The sequence below is a fragment of the Staurois parvus genome, unplaced genomic scaffold (genome assembly GCF_062004578.1).
Source record: "Staurois parvus isolate SC_StPar_1 unplaced genomic scaffold, SC_StPar_1.0 ptg001115l, whole genome shotgun sequence".
Lineage (NCBI taxonomy): Eukaryota > Metazoa > Chordata > Amphibia > Anura > Ranidae > Staurois > Staurois parvus.
In genome coordinates this window covers 32,019-52,435 of record NW_028318911.1, presented here as the reverse complement: position 1 = coordinate 52,435, position 20,417 = coordinate 32,019, and the positions used below count along the sequence as shown (strand labels likewise).

Genomic DNA, 20,417 nt, shown 5'->3' with positions numbered 1-20,417 from the left:
TTCCTGTCCACGTGTACTCCAGCGATGGCTGCATGGCCTTTCTCAGCGCGGCCGCCCATCTGCACCTACTTCCTGTCCACGTGTACTCCAGCGGTTGCTGCATGGCCTTTCTCAGGGCGGCCGACCATCTACACCTACTTCCTGTCCACGTGTACTCCAGCGGTGGCTGCATGGCCTTTCTCAGGGCGGCTTTCCCGATGGTGACAACAGAGGATCATGTCTGTGTAATGTGTGTTGAAATGGTTACTTGTAGTCTCCATCATGGGCATATTTGCCGCAAGGCAATCAAGGTGTTTGCGTTGGGTGGAATTTCTCGGGGGGGGCCCCACATGGAAAGGGACACTGGTTGTGTTGGGGCGGCACAGCCAAGTAAGGGGAGCCGTGGGAGCGGTCGTGAAATTATGGGAAGGAAGCCTCTGTGATGGTGAGTCTCTCTCCGGGGTAAAGGGGGGGGGGGGGGGAGTGGCACAGGGGCCATGGTATGCGGGGGCCCACATATGTTTTGTGTTGCCTAGGGCAGCACAAATTCTGAATACAGTCCTGGTCTCCATCCATGTGACAGGGTGACAACACAGTACAATTGAGAGACGGGAGAGCGTTGTCACCCTACAACAGGAAGTGCCTGAACTAGGACCCTTATGTTAGGATCACCAAACATTATTTGAATGTGGTTAATGTGTTGACATGCCCACTGCATCTCCATTGGAAGCCCATGTGACACGGTGACAACGCAAGAGCACAATTGGCAAACAGGGACAGAGCGTTGTCACCTTTATAACAGGAATCGCCTGAACAATGAACACACATGGGTTGGACAATACCACACCACACTATATCGTACCATACCACAACATACCACACCACACCGTACCATACCATACCACACTATATTGAGGAAGAAGGGACCCCCTTCGAAACGCGTCAGCTGTACTGAACACCTACTCCCCTGATGGGACTCATGTTAGCTTCAAGTCCCTGTGAGGACTTACATGCCTGATTTTATTCGCTGTTTGTGAGTATATTTTTTACAATTAATAAATTTTGGTTACTGAGGTAATGCGCAAGGTTGGTGCGCTTCTCGTTTTCATTTCATTCTGCAGTGTTGATTGGGCTTCCCCAGCCTTGTTTTGGAGCCGCACAGCCCTTTATGCATTGGTGGACGATCCCTCCAGGCCTGGTTCCATCTGTTCGCCACCTGTCTGAGCCCTAGAGCGCAGGAGAATTCGTTTTTGATCTACTGTGCTATATTGTACCATACCACAACATACTACAACACACCATACAATATCGTACCACACCACACCGTACCACACCACACCGTACCACACCACACTGTACCACACCACACCACACCGTACCACACCATACCGTACTATACCACAACATACTACACCACACCATACAATATCGTACCACACCACACCGTACCACACCATACCACACTATATCGTACCATACCACAACATACCACACCACACCGTACCACACCATACCGTACTATACCATACCACACCACACCGTACCGTACCACACCATACCGTACTATACCATACCACACCACACCATACCGTACTATACCACACTATACCATACCACACCATACCGTACTATACCATACCACAGCACACTATACCATACCACACCACACCATACCGTACTATACCACACCACACCACACCATACCGTACCATACCACACTATACCATACCACACCACACCGTACCACACCATACCGTACCATACCACACTATACCATACCACACCACACTATACCATACTTTACTGTACTATACCACACCACACTACACTATACCACACCACACCATACCATACTTTACTGTACTATACCACACCACACTACACTATACCACACCACACCATACCATACTTTACTGTACTATACCACACCACACTACACTATACCACACCACACCATACCATACTTTACTGTACTATACCACACCACACTACACTATACCATACCACACCGTACTATACCGTACCACACCACACTGTACTGTACCACACCATACCGTACTATACCGTACCACACCACACTGTACTGTACCACACCATACCGTACTATACCGTACCACACCACACTGTACTGTACCACACCATACCACACTATACCGTACCACACTATACCATACCACACTATACCATACCACACTATACCATACCAGACTATATCGTACTGTACCATACCATATTGTACCACACCATACCACACTATACTGTACCACACCATACCACACCAAACTATATTGTACCGTACCATACCACACCATATTGTACCACACCATACCATACCATGCCACACTATACCACACCACACCGTACCACACTATACTGTACCATACCACACCAAACTATATCGTACTGTACCATACCATATTGTACCACACCATACCACACTATACTGTACCACACCATACCACACCATACTATACTGTTCCATACCGTACCGTACTATAGACACTCACAACATTTCTTTGTTTCTACATTGTATGGTATTAAGATTTATGAAAACATCCTGTTTGGACCACACCAAACCAAACCGGACCATACCACAGACACTCACAGTCTTCATATGTTTTTACAGGGTACAGTATATCAAATGATCTAAGTAATTGTCTGGGTTGGGCCGTACCCATCATGCCACACCATGTCATACCAAACCATACCATACCACAGACACTCGCCATATTTATTTTTTTTTTTTTACAGTGCACATTATATAGAGATGATCTATGAAAATGCCTGGGTTGGGCCATACCATGTCATACCTTACCACATACACTTATAGCACTGATTTATTTTTATGATGTACTATACATACACAAGGTGGTATCAAAAAGTTTTGAGACTAGTTTTCTAACACGCCAACATATGGCAGCACAAAACTGCACGCACAGTCACAGGGAGCACTGACAGTGTGCCAAAAGACATCGTCCTGTGTACATCGTGAAATGTGCAACTGGTGCTATTCTGACCACGTGCGTTACCACGTCTGCTTTTTCATCATGGACAGCAAGTTAGAACAAACAGCAAATGTGAAATTCTGCGTGAAACAGGGCAAATCTGCCACAGAGATGTTTGACATGATTCAGCAAGTTTACGGCGATGCTGCAATGAGTCGTTCGAGGTGTTTTGAGTGGCACGTGTGCTTCAAGAGAGAAAGAACATCACTGGCAGACGAGATCAGGAAGACCTTTAACAAGCTCAACCCCCGAAAAAGTCAAATATCAAAACCATTCAGCAACTTGATCGTCGGAGAACAATCCACAACATGGCTGCCATTGTTGGTGTGTCCTACGGAACAGTCCAGGCAATCCTCACATGTGATCTGAACATACGCCATGTTGCTGCCAAGTTCGTCTCCAATGATCTCACTTCTACACCCCACGAGGTTTGGCTTCTGCGGACTTCACCCTCTTCCCAAAGATGAAGATCCAGCTCTAAAGGTCGCCATTTTGTCAACAATGCGGAGATCCAGAGCCAAAGAAGCTTGACATGCTTTGAAAAGAAGACTTCCGGGACACATTCCAGAAGTGGCGGGAACGCTGTATTGCTGTGCAAGGGGGCTATTCTGAAGGTGATAGTGTGTAAACCTAGATAAATAAAGTACTCGCTTGTAAACAGAACAAGGTTCAAAACTTTTTCATACCACCTTGTAGAGATGATCTTTGAAAATGTCTGGGTTGGACCGTACCATACCCACTCACAGCATTCATTTGTTTTTACAAAGTACAGTATATAGAGATGATCTATGAACACACTCAGGTTGGACCATACCATACCATACCATAGACACTCACAACATTCGTTTGTTTTTTTTTCAAGGTTCAATATATAGAGAAGATCAATGAAAACACTCAGGTTGTACCATACCATACCTTACCCACTCACAGCATTCATTTGTTTTTACAAAGTACAGTATATAGAGATCTATGAACACACTCAGGTTGGACCATACCATACCATAGACACAACATTTGTTTTTTTTCAAGGTTCAATATATAGAGAAGATCAATGAACACACTCAGGTTGGACCATACCATACCATACCCACTCACAGCATTCATTTGTTTTTACAAAGTACAGTATATAAAGATGATCTATGAACACACTCAGGTTGGACCATACCATACCATAGACACTCACAACATTTTTTTTTTTTTTTTTCAAGGTTCAATATATAGAGAGGATCAATGACAACATTCAGGTTGGACCATACCATACCATGGTCACTCACAGCATTCATTTGTTTTTTACAAAGTACAGTATATAGAGATGATCTATGAACACACTCGGGTTGGACCATACCATACCATAGACACTCCAAGCATTCATTTGTTTTGTTTTTTTTTTCAAGGTGCAATATATAGAGAAGATCTATGAACACACCCAGGTTGGACCGTACTGTACCATACCATACCATAACATAGACACTCACAGTCTTCATTTGTTTTTACAAAGTACAGTATATAGAGATGATTTCTGAAAACGTCTGGTTTGGACCATACCATATGATAGACCCTCACAACATCTGTTTTTTTTTTACCAAGGTACACTATATAGAGATGAACTATGAAGACACCTGGGTTGGACCGTATCATACTACACCATAAATCACAGCATTCATTTGTTTTTACAAGGTACAGTATATAGTGAGGATCTATGAACACACCCCGGTTGGACCATACCATACCACAAACCACCCACAGTATTCATTAGTTTTTACAATGTACAGTATGTAGAGAGGATCTATGAAAATGTCTGGGTTGGACCATACCATGCCACAAACCACTCACAGTATTCATTTGTGTTTAGAAGGTACAGTATATAGAGAGGATCTATGAACACACCAGGGTTGGACCATACCATACCATACCATACCACAAACCACTCAGAGTATTCATTTGTGTTTAGAAGGTACAGTATATAGAGAGGATCTATGAACACACCAGGGTTGGACCATACCATACCACAAACCACTCACAGTATTCATTAGTTTTTACAATGTACAGTATATAGAGAGGATCTATGAACACACCCCGGTTGGACCATACCATACCACAAACCACCCACAGTATTCATTAGTTTTTACAATGTACAGTATATAGAGAGGATCTATGAAAATGTCTGGGTTGGACCATACCATACCACAAACCACCCACAGTATTCATTAGTTTTTACAATGTACAGTATATAGAGAGGATCTATGAACACACCCCGGTTGGACCATACCATACCACAAACCACTCACAGTATTCATTAGTTTTTACAATGTACAGTATATAGAGAGGATCTATGAACACACCAGGGTTGGACCATACCATACCACAAACCACCCACAGTATTCATTAGTTTTTACAATGTACAGTATATAGAGAGGATCTATGGACACACCCCGGTTGGACCATACCATACCACAAACCACTCACAGTATTCATTTGTGTTTAGAAGGTACAGTATATAGTGAGGATCTATGAACACACCAGGGTTGGACCATACCATACCACAAACCACTCACAGTATTCATTAGTTTCTACAATGTACAGTATATAGAGAGGATCTATGGACACACCGGAGTTGGACCATACCTGCGATATCGCACATCTCGGCGTCGGTTGCGTTGGCCAGGGCTTCCTCCAGCTCCGGCTCCAGTGTGATCTGCTCCTCTTTGGGGATCTCACGTTTCGGGTTTTTGGGGATGAACGGCTTTCCTGCAGAGGAGGGATAATGATTTGTAACACTTCCTTGTCACTTGCAGAGCCAAAGCGTCAGAGTACATGAAGAGTAGTAAGCAAGATGTCACTTCTGATATCATTGCTTACTACGTGTGAAATCTGTGAATGATCACAGAGATCACATGGTACAGGGCCATTCACAACAGCCTTGTACCATGTGACAAGGTGTGACCAATCACAGCTCTCACAGTATTTCTCAATGGCTGCAGGAATGCAGCCAGAGGGAAGGAGAAATGATTGCTTTTACAGCCTTTATGGGTGTAAAAGCAATCAGTGTAAAAAAAAAAAAAAAATCTTTATCACCCCCCACAAGTAGTACAGTGTCACCATGGTGACACTGCACTGCTAGGGTGACCGTATGTAAAAAAAAAAAAAAAAATAATATAAAAAAAATAAAATAAAAATGTAAAAAAATGTTTTGAAAAACTATAATTTTTGGTTATAAATTAATTTGGGTTTTTTTTTCTACTAAAAAGATAGCTGAATACATTTTGGCCAAGATTTACGAAGAAAGATTATTTATTTGCAAAATTTTATAAGAAATCCTTTTTTTTCAAAATTTTTGGACTTTTTAATTTATATAGCAAAAAAAAACATAAATCCCAGCGGAGAATAAATACCACCAAAATAAAGTTTTATCTGTCTCAAAAAAATGCTAAAAATGTCATATGGGTACAGTGTTGCATGACCGCGCAATTGCCATTCAAAGTGTGATAGTGCTGAAAGCTGAAAATTGGCCTGGACAGGAAGGGGGTGAAAGTGTCCAGACAGGAAGTGGTTAAAATGTAGCGTCAGGAGCGTTGTCACCCTGTAACAGGAAGTGCCTAAAAAAAGACCCTCATGGCATGTCACCAGACATTTTTTTTTTATTGTGTTGAAATGGTCACCATTGAAAGGCAGGGTGACAACACAGGAGCACAGTTGGGAGACAGGGACAGAGCGTTGTCACCCTATAACAGGAAGTGGCTGAGCAAGGACCCTCATGGCAGGATCACCGGGGATTATGTTAATAAATCTGAAAATATTGAAAAAATGACTTTTGAAATGGCAAATTAAGTTTGAGTGACTGAGTCAGGCATGTCCCAAGACACTCAGCAGGGGACAATGTTTTTTCTTAAAGGGAAACTGAATCCAAGAACAAAAATGTAATATATAGCGGCAGATTTACTATTTTACTGCCATAAATTATTGAAAATAAAAATAGTCTGGCGATATTCTAAAATATATAAAATTAAAAAAATAAAATAAAAAAATGAATAAAAAAATGAATAAATAAATATATATATATATAGATATATATATAGATATAGATATATATATATATATATTTTTTTTTTTTTTTTTAATTCATTTTTTTATTTATTTTATTTTATATTTTATTTTATATTTTTTATATTCTAAAATATATAAAATTAAAAAAAATAAAATAAATAAAAAAATGAATAAAAAAATGAATAAATAAATATATATATATAGATATATATATAGATATATATATATATATATATTTTTTTTTTTTTTAATTCATTTTTTTTTTAATTCATTTTTTTATTTATTTTATTTTATATTTTTTATATTCTAAAATATATAAAATTAAAAAAAATAAAATAAATAAAAAAATGAATAAAAATATATATATATATATATTTATTTATTTATTTTTTTAATTCATTTTTTTATTTTTTTTATTTTTTTTAATTTTATATATTTTAGAATATCGCCAGACTATTTTTATTTTCAATAATTTATGGCAGTAAAATAGTAAATCTGCCGCTCAGCAGTACAGGAGAACCAGCCAGATGGTTTGGAAGGGGAGAATATAGCCTGCAGCTGCCGACGTCCGTCACTGTGAGGGGCGGTGGGGGAGGAAAGTTAAAGAGAACGCAACAGGATTTCTTTTATAACTTTCATGACGGAGTATATTACTGGACTGTAGAAAAAAAAAAAAGGGGGAATGTGTGTTTTTACATATTTATGGGACAGGCAGAATTTTCATTTAAAAGAAATGACTCGATAAAGATTGTATTTTAAAATTCCAATTTTTTTATCAAATTTTGTAAAAAATGCAACATTCTGCAAAAAAAAAATACTCTCAGATACGAAGGTAAATTTCTACATAAAAAAAAAAAAAAGGGGGAATAGGGGAATGTGCGTTTTTACATATTTATGGGACAGGCAGAATTTTCATTTAAAAGAAATGACTCGATAAAGATTGTAGTTGAAAATTCCAATTTTTTAATCAAATTTTTTTAAAAATGCGACATTCTAGAAAAAAAAAATGCTCTCAGATACGAAGGTAAATTTCTACATAAAAAAAAAAAAGGGAATAGGGGAATGTGCATTTTTACATATTTATGGAACAGGCAGAATTTTCATTTAAAAGAAATGACTCGATAAAGATTGTAGTTGAAAATTCCAATTTTTTAATCAAATTTTTTTAAAAATGCGACATTCTAGAAAAAAAAAATGCTCTCAGATACGAAGGTAAATTTCTACATAAAAAAAAGGAATAGGGGAATGTGCATTTTTACATATTTATGGGACAGGCAGAATTTTCATTTAAAAGAAATTACTTGATAAAGATTGTATTTGAAAATTCCAATTTTTTTAATCAAATTTTTTTAAAAAATGCGACATACTAAAAAAAAAAATACTCTCAGATTTGAAGGTAAATTTCTACATAAAAAAAAAAAAAAAATGGGGAATAGGGGAATGTGCGTTTTTACATATTTATGGGAGAGGCAGAATTTTCATTTAAAAGAACTGACTCGATAAAGATTGTAGTTGAAAATTCCAATTTTTTAATCAAATTTTTTTAAAAATGCGACATTTTAGAAAAAAAAAATGCTCTCAGATACGAAGGTAAATTTCTACATAAAAAAAAACAAAAAGGGGAATAGGGGAATGTGCGTTTTTACATATTTATGGGACAGGCAGAATTTTCATTTAAAAGAAATTACTTGATAAAGATTGTATTTGAAAATTCCAATTTTTTTAATCAAATTTTTTTAAAAAATGCGACATACTAAAAAAAAAAATACTCTCAGATTTGAAGGTAAATTTCTACATAAAAAAAAAAAAAATGGGGAATAGGGGAATGTGCATTTTTACATATTTATGGGACAGGCAGAATTTTCATTTAAAAGAAATTACTTGATAAAGATTGTATTTGAAAATTCCAATTTTTTTAATCAAATTTTTTTTAAAAATGCGACATTCTAGAAAAAAAAAAATACTCCCAGATACGAAGGTAAATTTCTACATAAAAAAAAAAAAGGGGAATGTGCATTTTTACATATTTATGGGACAGGCAGAATTTTCATTTAAAAGAAATGACTCAAAGAGTGTATTTTAAAATTCCAATTTTTTAATCAAATTTTGTAAAAAATGCGACATTCTATAAAAAAAAAAATACTCCAAGATAAGAAGGTAAATTTCTACATTAAAAAAAAAAAAAAAGGAGGTGTGGCAGCAAGAGCTCTGCGATAAGCCAACTGACATTCTTGCTGAATTATTCTAGTCCCTTAGACTTTGCACACCTGGAATGCATTAGGAGGGTTTAAAGTGAACCTTCAATTGGGCTTTAAATATAGAAGATCTCTACTGGCAGCGCTCTGCTCTTCTATCGATCGTTCTGCAACGAAGGAAGGTTCGCTCTCGCTCGTTCCTGCAGACCCGTCCTGTACGTTACCTTTCTTTTCTCCTGTAAACGGCACGAGATCTTCCCTCTCCTTGGCGTTGATGGCCTCCTGCTCCAGGTGCTGCAAGAGGGCGTCTCGATCCAGCGGTCCGGTGGGGGACTTCTTCGTTTGGTCTCTCTGACGCATTCCCGCCGGGAGCATGATGTTCTGAAAAAAATGGCAGTTAGGATGTGAGTGTAAAGAGACAGTTGGGATGTGAGGAAAAATGGCAGTTGGGATGTGAGTGTAAAGAGACAGCTGGGATGTGAGGAAAAATGGCAGTTGGGATGTGAGTGTAAAGAGACAGCTGGGATGTGAGTAAAAAAAATGGCAGTTGGGATGTGAGTGTAAAGAGACAGTTGGGATGTGAGTAAAAAAAATGGCAGTTGGGATGTGAGTGTAAAGACACAGTTGGGATGTGAATGTAAAGAGACAGTTGGGATGTGAGTGTAAAGAGACAGTTGGGATGTGAGTAAAAAAAATGGCAGTTGGGATGTGAGTGTAAAGAGACAGTTGGGATGTGAGTAAAAAAAATGTCAGTTGGGATGTGAGTGTAAAGAGACAGTTGGGATGTGAATGTAAAGAGACAGTTGGGATGTGAGTAAAAAAATGGCAGTTGGGATGTGAGTGTAAAGAGACAGTTGGGATGTGAGTAAAAAAATGGCAGTTGGGATGTGAGTGTAAAGAGACAGTTGGGATGTGAGTAAAAAAATGGAAGTTGGGATGTGAGTGCAAAGAGACAGTTGGGATGTGAGTAAAAAAAAATGGCAGTTGGGATGTGAGTGTAAAGAGATAGTTGGGATGTGAAGAAAAATGCCAGTTGGGATGTGAGTGTAAAGAGACAGTTGGTATGTGAGTAAAAAAATGGCAGTTGGGATGTGAGTGTAAAGAGACAGTTGGGATGTGAGTAAAAAAATGGCAGTTGGGATGTGAGTGAAAAATATCAGTTGGGATGTGAGTGAAAAATATCAGTTGGGATGTGAGGAAAAATGGCAGTTGGGATGTGAGTGTAAAGAGACAGTTGGGATGTAAGTAAAAAAAAAATATAGTTGGAATGTGAGTGAAAAATATCAGTTGAGATGCGAGGAAAAATGGCAGTTTAAATGTGAGTAAAAAAAAAAAGACAGTTGGGATGCGAGTGAAAAATGGCAATTGGGATCAGCTGTGAACTGGCTATATACATTACAATCCAAATATCAATTCAGAAGTGATCATATACTTTGTCATGTAACTGTACAATCTGCTTCAGATCTACCAACAAAAATGGCAGTTGGAATGTGAGTGAAAAATGGCAGTTGGGATGCAAGTTTAAAAAAAAATGATAGTTGGAATGCGAGTGAAAAAATATCAGTTGGGATGTGAGTGAAAAATATCAGTTGGGATGTGAGTAAAAATGGTAATTCAAATGTGAGTAAAAAATGGCAGTTGGATGACACTTTTCACCATAGTTTATTTAAAGGCTAACTCCACAAAAAATAAAAAATCGATATTTGACTGTTGGGTAAGTCTCGGCGTGGTCGGATGACCTATCTATCAGACTCGTTTAAAAATTTCCCACGGTATTGTATCTCCGCCCCCTCCCTGCGATGATCTGGATGACACCGCATTATAGGGATTCCATGGGGGTAGAGTGACACCGCCGTTTGTTCTCGCAGGGGCTGCGGCAGCCTGGAGGTACGGAACGTTCCGGCAGGGACATCGCTCCAGTTCCGAGTAGGCCTCAGATTGGTAGGTGATTTAGTTGGCAAAAAACACACTGAAATATCAAATTTGGATGGAGCTGACCTTAAAAGAGACTCCATTCACCGAGCCCAGAACACGGACGGACCTTTCACCGGGAAAGGAAATAAAAAGTAATTCTTTAAAACAAAACTGTCCAGAATACCCACATGGAAGAAAAATATATTTGAAATATATTTTAAAAATATTCTTCCCAAATATATTGACATATATTTGAAATGCTACAATTTTGGCCGTATTAAATATATTTCAATAAATTAAAAAAAAAATATATATATATATATATACACACACACACTTATACTGCATTTTGAAAAATTTTTTAAATATATTTTTTTTAAATATAATCTTCAGATTTTTTTAACATATAAAAAAAAGAAATTTTAGCATATATTTTTACATATATTTGTAAATGCATTATATTTATATATATATACACACTTATACTGCATTTTGAAATGCTTTTTTATTACAAAATATATGAAAAATATTTTAAAAATACATTTCAAATATACTGTATGTCTTTAAAAATACATTGAATCTACATTTTTGGAAGAATATATTAAAAAAAAAAATATTTTTAAAAATAGATTTTTTCTTATATATTTTTCAGATTTTTTTTAACAAAAGAATATATTAAACATTTTTTTTAAATATGTTTTCTTTAAATATGATCTTCAGATTTTTTTTAACATAAAAAAGGCATTTTAGGATCTATTTTTACAGATATTTGTAAATGCATTCCAAAAATTTAGATCTGTATTTTTAAAGACATACAGTATATTCGAAATGCGTCTTTAGAAATACAGATCTACATTTTCGGAATGCATTTACAAATATCTGTAAAAATAGATCCTAAAATGCCTTTTGTATGTTAAAAAAAAATCTGAAGATTATATTTAAAGAAAATATATTTAAAAAAAATGTTTAATATATTCTTTTGTTAAAAGAAATCTGAAAAATATATAAAAAAAAAATGTTGCAATGACTTTTTTATATGTTAAAAAAAAATGACATTTTTTATAAATTTATGTTTTTTTAAATATAACCTTCAGATTTTTTTTAACATATAAAAATAGACATTTTAGCATATATATTTACATATATTTGTAAATGCATTCTGAAAATGTAGATCTGTATTTTTAAAGACATATGTAAAAAATATATGTTAAAATTACTTTTTTTTAAGTTATATGTTAAAAAAAATCTGAAGAATGTATTAAAATATATATATATATATTTAAAAATATGTTTTTTTCAACATACTCTTCAGATTTTTTTTAACATATAAAAAAGTCATTTTTAGCATATATTTTTACATATATATGTAAATGCATTCCAAAAATGTTGATCTGTAATTTTAAAGACATACGGTATATTTGAAATTTATTTTTAAAAGTATTTTTCATATATCTTGTAATAAAAATGCATTTCAACATGTAATATATATATATACACACACACATACACACTGTGTGCTGAAATGCGTTTTTACTACAAAATATATGAAAATTATTTTTAAAAATACAGATCTACATTTTTGGAATGCATTTACAAATATATATGTTAAATGACTTTTTGCTATGTTAAAAAAAAAAAATCTGAAGATTGTATTAACCACTTCCTGTCCGGACACTTTTACCCCCTTCCTGACCAGGGCAATTTTCAGCTTTCAGCGCTATCACACTTTGAATGACAATTGCGCGGTCATGCAACACTGTACCCAAATGAATTTTTTACCATTTTTTTTAGATAGATAAAGCTTTATTTTGGTGGTATTTATTCACCACTGGGATTTGTATTTTTTTTTGCTATGTAAATGAAATGTCCAAAAATTTAAAAAAAGAGTGTTTTTTTTATAAAATTTTGCAAATAAATAATATTTCATCATAAATCTTAGCCAAAATTTATTTCGTTATCTTTTTAGTAAAAAAAAAAAAATCCAAATTAGTTTATAAGCAAAAATTATCATTTTTAAACATTTTTTTTTACATTTTTATTTTATTTTTTTATATTATTATTTTTTATTTTTATTTTTTTTACATACTGTCACCCTAGCAGTACAGTGTCACCATGGTGAAACTGTACTACTTGTGAGGGGTGATAAAGATTTTTTTTTTTTTTACACTGATTGCTTTTACACCCATATAGGATGTAAAAGCAATCATTTCTCTTTCTCTCTGTCTGCATTCCTGCACTCATTGAGAAATACAGAGTGAGCTGTGATTGGTCACAGCTTGTCACATGGTACAAGGCTGTTGTGAATAGCCTTGTACCATGTGACCTCTGTGATCATTCACAGATTTCACACATAGTAAGCAATGATGTCAGAAGTGACATCTTGCTTACTACTTTGCATGTGATCACTGATTGGCCAATCAGTGATCACATGATCGGGACCTCGTACAGAGGTCCCGTCCGACGATCGGTGTTTCACTGTGTCCGGAGGACACAGCGGGCACCGGATCGCGGTGCTGCGCGCTCCCAGGGAGCGCGCACAAGCAGGGTGCGGGGAGGCCGTTTATAGACGGCCACCCGACCCTGCACTGCCACCGTCCGGCCGTTTATATACAACGGCCGGTCGAGAAGTGGTTAAAAAAAAAATATTTTTAAAAATGTATTTTTAAAAATATTTTTCATATATTTTGTAATAAAAATGCATTTCAACATGCAATATATATATATATATATATTTTTTTTTTTTTATTATTTTTTTTTTTATTTTATTTTTTTTAAATATATTGCATACGGCCAAAATTGTAGCATTTCAAATAAATGGCAATAAATTTGGGAAGAATATTTTTAAAATATATTTCAAATATATTTTTCTTCCATGTGGGTTTGGAGAGAAAATCCAGGCAACAGGTCCAGGTATCTGCACCATTTACCTTTATTGAGGATATGATTGTCTCTTATGGACACATTCAGAAGGCTTTTCACGGTGCTTTTCTTAGGGTCTGCAGACGATTTTTTGTCACAGAGGGCCGGGCACAGGGCCAGGGGGGACAATCTGCCTGAATTTCACGGTCATATAGAACATATGGAGAATATCTAAAGGACAAAAGTGCCATAAAATGTGAATGAGTTCAGTAAAAGATTTTTTTTCACATACCAAGAGGTGAGAGGATGAAGCCAACACGTTTAGGTGGCGGAGAACTCCCCCTTCATCAGGACCTGGATGTTGGTGGTGATACAGAATAATACCGACCCCCAACTGCACAATAGAAGGATATGATGGACTGGTGACCCCGAATCTCCATCCCCCCATCCTTCTATCAGGCATCTATAGTCCAGATGTATTCTGAATTGCTGCCAGTGTTCAGGCCCTGATGAGGGGGGAGTTATGAACCCCCGAAATGTGTTGGACTTATCTCCTGATGAGGGGGGAGTTATGAACCCAGAAAACATGTTGGCTTTACCTACTGATAAAGGGGTATTTGTGAGGCCCCCAAAATGTGTTGGATTTTTCTACTGATGAAGGGGAAGTTATGATCCCAAAACATGTTGGTTTTACCTACTAATGAAGGGGGAGTTATGACCCCCTGAAATGTTTTGGCTTTACCTCTGATGAAGGGGAAGTTATGCCCCCCAAAAACGTGTTGTTTTACTTGCTGATGAGGGGGTTTTCTGAGCCCCCAAAATATGTTGGACTTGTCTGATGATGGGGGAGTTATGACCCCCGAAAAATGTTGGTTTTACCAATTCAAGAAGGGGGAGTTATGACCTCAAAAATGTGTTGGTTTTATTTACTGATGAAGGGGGAGTTATGAGCCCCCAAAACATATTGTCTTTACCTACTGATGAAGGGGGAGTTATGAACCCCGAAATGAGTTGTCTTTACCGTCTGATAAAGGGGTATTTGTGAGCCCTCAAAATGTGTTGGATTTTTGAACTGATGACTGGGGTTATGAGCCACAAAACATGTTGGCCTTACCTACTAATGAAGGGGAAGTTATGACCCCACAAAATGTTTTGGCTTTACTTCTGATGAAGGGGAAGTTATGCCCCCCAAAAATGTGTTGGTTTTGCTTACTGATAAAGGGGTATTTGTGAGCCCCCCAAAATTTGTTGTATTTTTCTACTGATGAAAGGGGAGTTATGATCCCCGAAAAACATGTTGGCTTTACCTACTGATAAAGGGGTTTTTGTGAGCCCCTAAAATATGCTGGATTTGTCTACTGAGGGGGGGTAATGACCCCCAAAACATGTTGGTTTTACCTATTCAAGAAGGGGGAGTTATGATCTCAAAAATGTGTTGGTTTTACTTACTGATGAGGGGGGGAGTTATGAACCCCAAAATATGTTGTCTTTACCGTCTGATAAAGGGGTATTTGTGAGCCCTCAAAATGTGTTGGATTTTTGAACTGATGAGGGGAGTTATGAGCCCCAAAACATGTGGGTTTTATCTATTCATGAAGGGGGAGTTTTGACCCCCCGAAACATGTTGGTTTTACTTACTGATGAGGGGGGAGTTATGATCCCCCGAAACATGTTGTCTTTTCCTCCTGATGAAGGGGGCATTATGAGCCCAGAAAAAATGTTGGCTTTACCTACTGATAAAGGGGTATTTGTGAGACCCCAAAATGTGTTGGACTTTTCTACTGAAGAAGTAGAAGTTATGATCCCTGGTTTTACCTACTGATGAAGGAGGCATTATGAGCCCCTGAAACGTGTTGGCTCACCTAATGATAAAGGGGTTTTTGTGAGCCCTCAAGATATGTTGGATTTGTCTACTAATGAAGGAGGAGTTATGAGCCCCCGAAACATGTTGGCCTTACCTCCTGATAAAGGGGGATCTGTAAGCTCCGAAGTGGGAGTTATCACCCCCCAAAACGTGTTGAATTTATTCTCTGACTTCTTGCCATAACAAATAATTTTGTTATTTCTTGGACTGAATCTCAGAGAGCTTCCTCTAAAAGTTGGATCCTCAGTGTGATTTTCGTCTACTTTGGGGTCCGGCACCCCCTAATAGGAATAGGAGGGAACGGACAATCCAAAATTAAAGGTTCAACAGGCAGATCGTGTTCTACAATTCAGTCTGATGAAGGGCGAGTTATGACCCCCGAAACCTTCAAGTTGGATTGCACTATGCATCTAATTTCATGTAATTTTAATTTTAGGTAGCCGAGTCATCTGGTGGCACCTTGTGTCTGGTGGCACCTCGTATCTCAGACCCTTGTGTCTGGTGGCACCTCGTATCTCAGACCCTTGTGTCTGGTGGCACCTCGTATCTCAGACGCTTGTGTCAGGTGGCACCTTGTATCTCAGACGCTTGTGTCTGGTGGCACCTTCGTATCTCAGACGCTTGTGTCTGGTGGCACCTTTGTATCTCAGACGCTTGTGTCTGGTGGCACCTCGTATCTCAGACACTTGTGTCTGGTGGCACCTCGTATCTCAGACGCTTGTGTCGGGTGGCACCTCGTATCTCAGACACTTGTGTCTGGTGGCACCTCGTATCTCAGACACATGTGTTTGGTGGCACCTCGTATCTCAGACACTTGTGTCTGGTGGCACCTCGTATCTCAGACACTTGTGTCTGGTGGCACCTCGTATCTCAGACACTTGTGTCTGGTGGCACCTGAGGTCGGAGTTTGAGCCACTTGTGACACCAGCCTGTGAGTCACCTGATCTGCTTCAGGTAGACGGAAAGGTCTGTAAAAAGTTGTCATCCTTTTCATCATTGCTGCACCATACATGGGAGCTCCTCACCTCGGGGTCCATCTCCTGCAGCTCTAGGTCCAGCTGGGCCAGGTCCTCCGCGGACATCCCTCGTAGGATCTCATCCTCGTCTATGTCCCGGTACTTCTCCAGCTCCTTCTGGTAAGACATGGTGATGGTGGGGGAGGTAGGAGCACGGCTCAGCCCCTTCTGGAGGAGAGAAATACAATGAATAAACTGGACAGAGGGAAGAGGAACATCACATCCTGAGACCGATATGACCATTCATGGTCCAAGAGGAGGAGGTCAGTCATCACTTTATATTTAGAGCCTTTGACAAGTACATTGGAAATAATCACCTTTGTAGAGTCAAGGATGTCGGAATACAAATACACTGACACTCCCAGAACAATGACAACCTGACACTTGGGGTCCCAGAACAATGACACCCTGACACTTGGAGTCCCAGAACAATGACACCCTGACACTTGGGGGTCCAGGACAATGACACCCTGACACTTGGGGGTCCAGGACAATGACACCCTGACACTTGGGGGTTCCAGAACAATGACATCCTGACACTTGGGATCCCAGAACAATGACTTGCTAACACTTGGGGGTCTCAGAACAATGACACCCTGACACTAGGGGGGCCCAGAACAATGACACCCTGACACTAGGGGGGCCCAGAACAATGACACCCTGACACTTGGGGTCCCAGAACATGGACACCCTGACATTTGAGGTCCCAGAACAATGACACCCTGACACTTGGGGGTCCAGAACAATGACACCCTGACACTTAGGGGTCCCAGAACAATGACACCCTGACACTTGAGGGTCCCAGAACAATGACACCCTGACACTTGGGGCTCCAGAACAATGACACACTGACAATTGGGGGTCCAGAACAATGACACCCTGACACTTGGGGGTCCAGAAATATGACACCCTGACACTTGGGGGTCCAGAACAATGACACCCTGACACTTGGGGGTCCCAGAACAATGACACCCTGACACTTGGGGGGTCCCAGAACAATCACACCGATACTTGGGGGTCCCAGAACTATCATACCCTGACACTTGGGGGTCCCAGAACAATGACACCTGACACTTGGGGGTCCCGGAACAATGACACTTGGGGTCCCGGAACAATGAAACCCTGACACTTGGGGGTCCAGAACAATAACACCCTGACACTTGGGGGTCCCAGAACAATGACACCCTGACACTTGGGGGTCCCAGAACAATAGCACCCTGACACTTGGTGGTCCCAGAACAATAACACCCTGACACTTGGGGGTCCAGAACAATGACACCCTGACACTTGGGGGTCCCCGAACAATCACACCCTGATACTTGGGGGTCCCAGAACAATCATACCCTGACACTGGGGGGTCCCAGAACAATGACACCCTGACACTTGGGAGTCACAGAACAACGACACCCTGACACTGGGGGGTCCCAGAACAACGACACCCTGACACTTGGTGGTTCAGCACAATGACACCCTGACACTTGGGGGTCCCAGAACAATGACACCCTGACACTTGGGGGTCACAGAAGAATGACACCCTGACACTTGGGGGGTCCCAGAACAATGACACCCTGACACTGGGGGGTCCCAGAACAATGACACCCTGACACTTGGGGGTTCAGCACAATGACACCCTGACACTTGGGGAACATTCAGTATTACATTTAGCAGAAGGGGATATTCTAGGTTCGGTCTCTGCAGACGAATCTACTATGAAGATCAGTGTGATACGGATGGAAGGTTGTTGGTTGGGATCCTCCGGCTCTTATCACCTTGTGACACATTCATAACTGACACCGACAGCCGGCACCCCACCCCTTCACTGCCACACCGCACACACTTCTGAGCAGCACCCTCCCCATCACTGCCCTTCTTATGGGGGAGGAATAGTGTCCCATCATTGGTGTCAGTGGGAGGAATAGTGCCCCATCATTGGTGTCAGTGGGAGGAATAGTGTCCCATCATTGGTATCAGTGGGAGGAATAGTGCCCCATCATTGGTATCAGTGGGAGGAATAGTGCCCCATCATTGGTATCAGTGGGAGGAATAGTGCCCCATCATTGGTGTCAGTGGGAGGAATAGTGCCCCATCATTGGTGTCAGTGGGAAGAATAGTGCCCTATCATTGGTATTAATGGGAGGAATAGTGCCCCATCATTGGTGTCAGTGGGAGGAATAGTGCCCCATCATTGGTGTCAGTGGGAAGAATAGTGCCCTATCATTGGTATTAATGGGAGGAATAGTGCCCCATCATTGGTGTCAGTGGGAGGAATAGTGCCCCATCATTGGTATCAGTGGGAGGAATAGTGTCCCATCATTGGTGTCAGTGGGAGGAATAGTGTCCCATCATTGGTGTCAGTGGGAGGAATAGTGCCCCATCATTGGTATCAGTGGGAGGAATAGTGTCCCATCATTGGTGTCAGTGGGAGGAATAGTGTCCCATCATTGGTGTCAGTGGGAGGAATAGTGCCCCATCATTGGTGTCAGTGGGAGGAATAGTGCCCTATCATTGGTATTAATGGGAGGAATAGTGCCCCATCATTGGTGTCAGTGGGAGGAATAGTGCCCTATCATTGGTATTAATGGGAGGAATAGTGCCCCATCATTGGTGTCAGTGGCAGGAATAGTGCCCCATCATTGGTATCAGTGGGAAGAATAGTGTCCCATCATTGGTGTCAGTGGGAGGAATAGTGCCCCATCATTGGTATTAATGGGAGGAATAGTGCCCCATCATTGGTATCAGTGGGAGGAATAGTGCCCCATCATTGGTGTCAGTGGGAGGAATAGTGCCCCATCATTGGTGTCAGTGGGAGGAATAGTGCCCCATCATTGGTGTCAGTGGGAGGAATAGTGCCCCATCATTGGTGTCAGTGGGAGGAATAGTGCCCCATCATTGGTGTCAGTGGGAGGAATAGTGCTCCATCATTGGTATCAGTGGGAGGAATAGTGCCCCATCATTGGTATTAATGGGAGGAATAGTGTCCCATCATTGGTGTCAGTGGGAGGAATAGTGCCCCATCATTGGTGTCAGTGGGAGGAATAGTGCCCCATCATTGGTGTCAGTGGGGGGGGGGGGAATAGTGCCCCACCATTGGTGTCAGTGGGAGGAATAGTGCCCCATCATTGGTGTCAGTGGGAGGAATAGTGCCCCATCATTGGTGTCAGTGGGAGGAATAGTGCCCCATCATTGGTGTCAGTGGGAGGAATAGTGCCCCATCATTGGTATCAGTGGGAGGAATAGTGCCCCATCATTGGTGTCAGTGGGAGGAATAGTGCCCCATCATTGGTGTCAGTGGAAGGAATAGTGCCCCATCATTGGTGTCAGTGGGGGGGGGGGGAATAGTGCCCCATCATTGGTGTCAGTGGGAGGAATAGTGCCCCATCATTGGTCTCTGTGGGAGGAATAGTGCCTCATCATTGGTACCAGTGGGAGGAATAGTGCCCCATCATTGGTATCAGTGGGAGGAATATTGCCCCATCATTGGTGTCAGTGGGAGGAATAGTGCCCCATCATTGGTATCAGTGGGAGGAATAGTGCCCCATCA

General features: G+C 40.0%; 1 protein-coding gene across 1 annotated transcript in view; it reads right to left on the bottom strand.

The window, feature by feature from the left end:
- TMOD4 (tropomodulin 4) overlaps nt 1–20,417 on the bottom strand; it is a 51,312-nt gene that overhangs the window by 18,105 nt on the left and 12,790 nt on the right. The window contains exons 2-4 of the mRNA XM_089658959.1: nt 16,886–17,044; nt 9,448–9,604; nt 5,610–5,732 (exon numbers count right to left, since the gene is read on the bottom strand). Of these exons, the coding sequence (XP_089515085.1) occupies nt 5,610–5,732; nt 9,448–9,604; nt 16,886–17,005 (400 nt within the window). The 5' untranslated portion in view covers nt 17,006–17,044. The remainder of the gene's footprint in view (nt 1–5,609; nt 5,733–9,447; nt 9,605–16,885; nt 17,045–20,417) is intronic.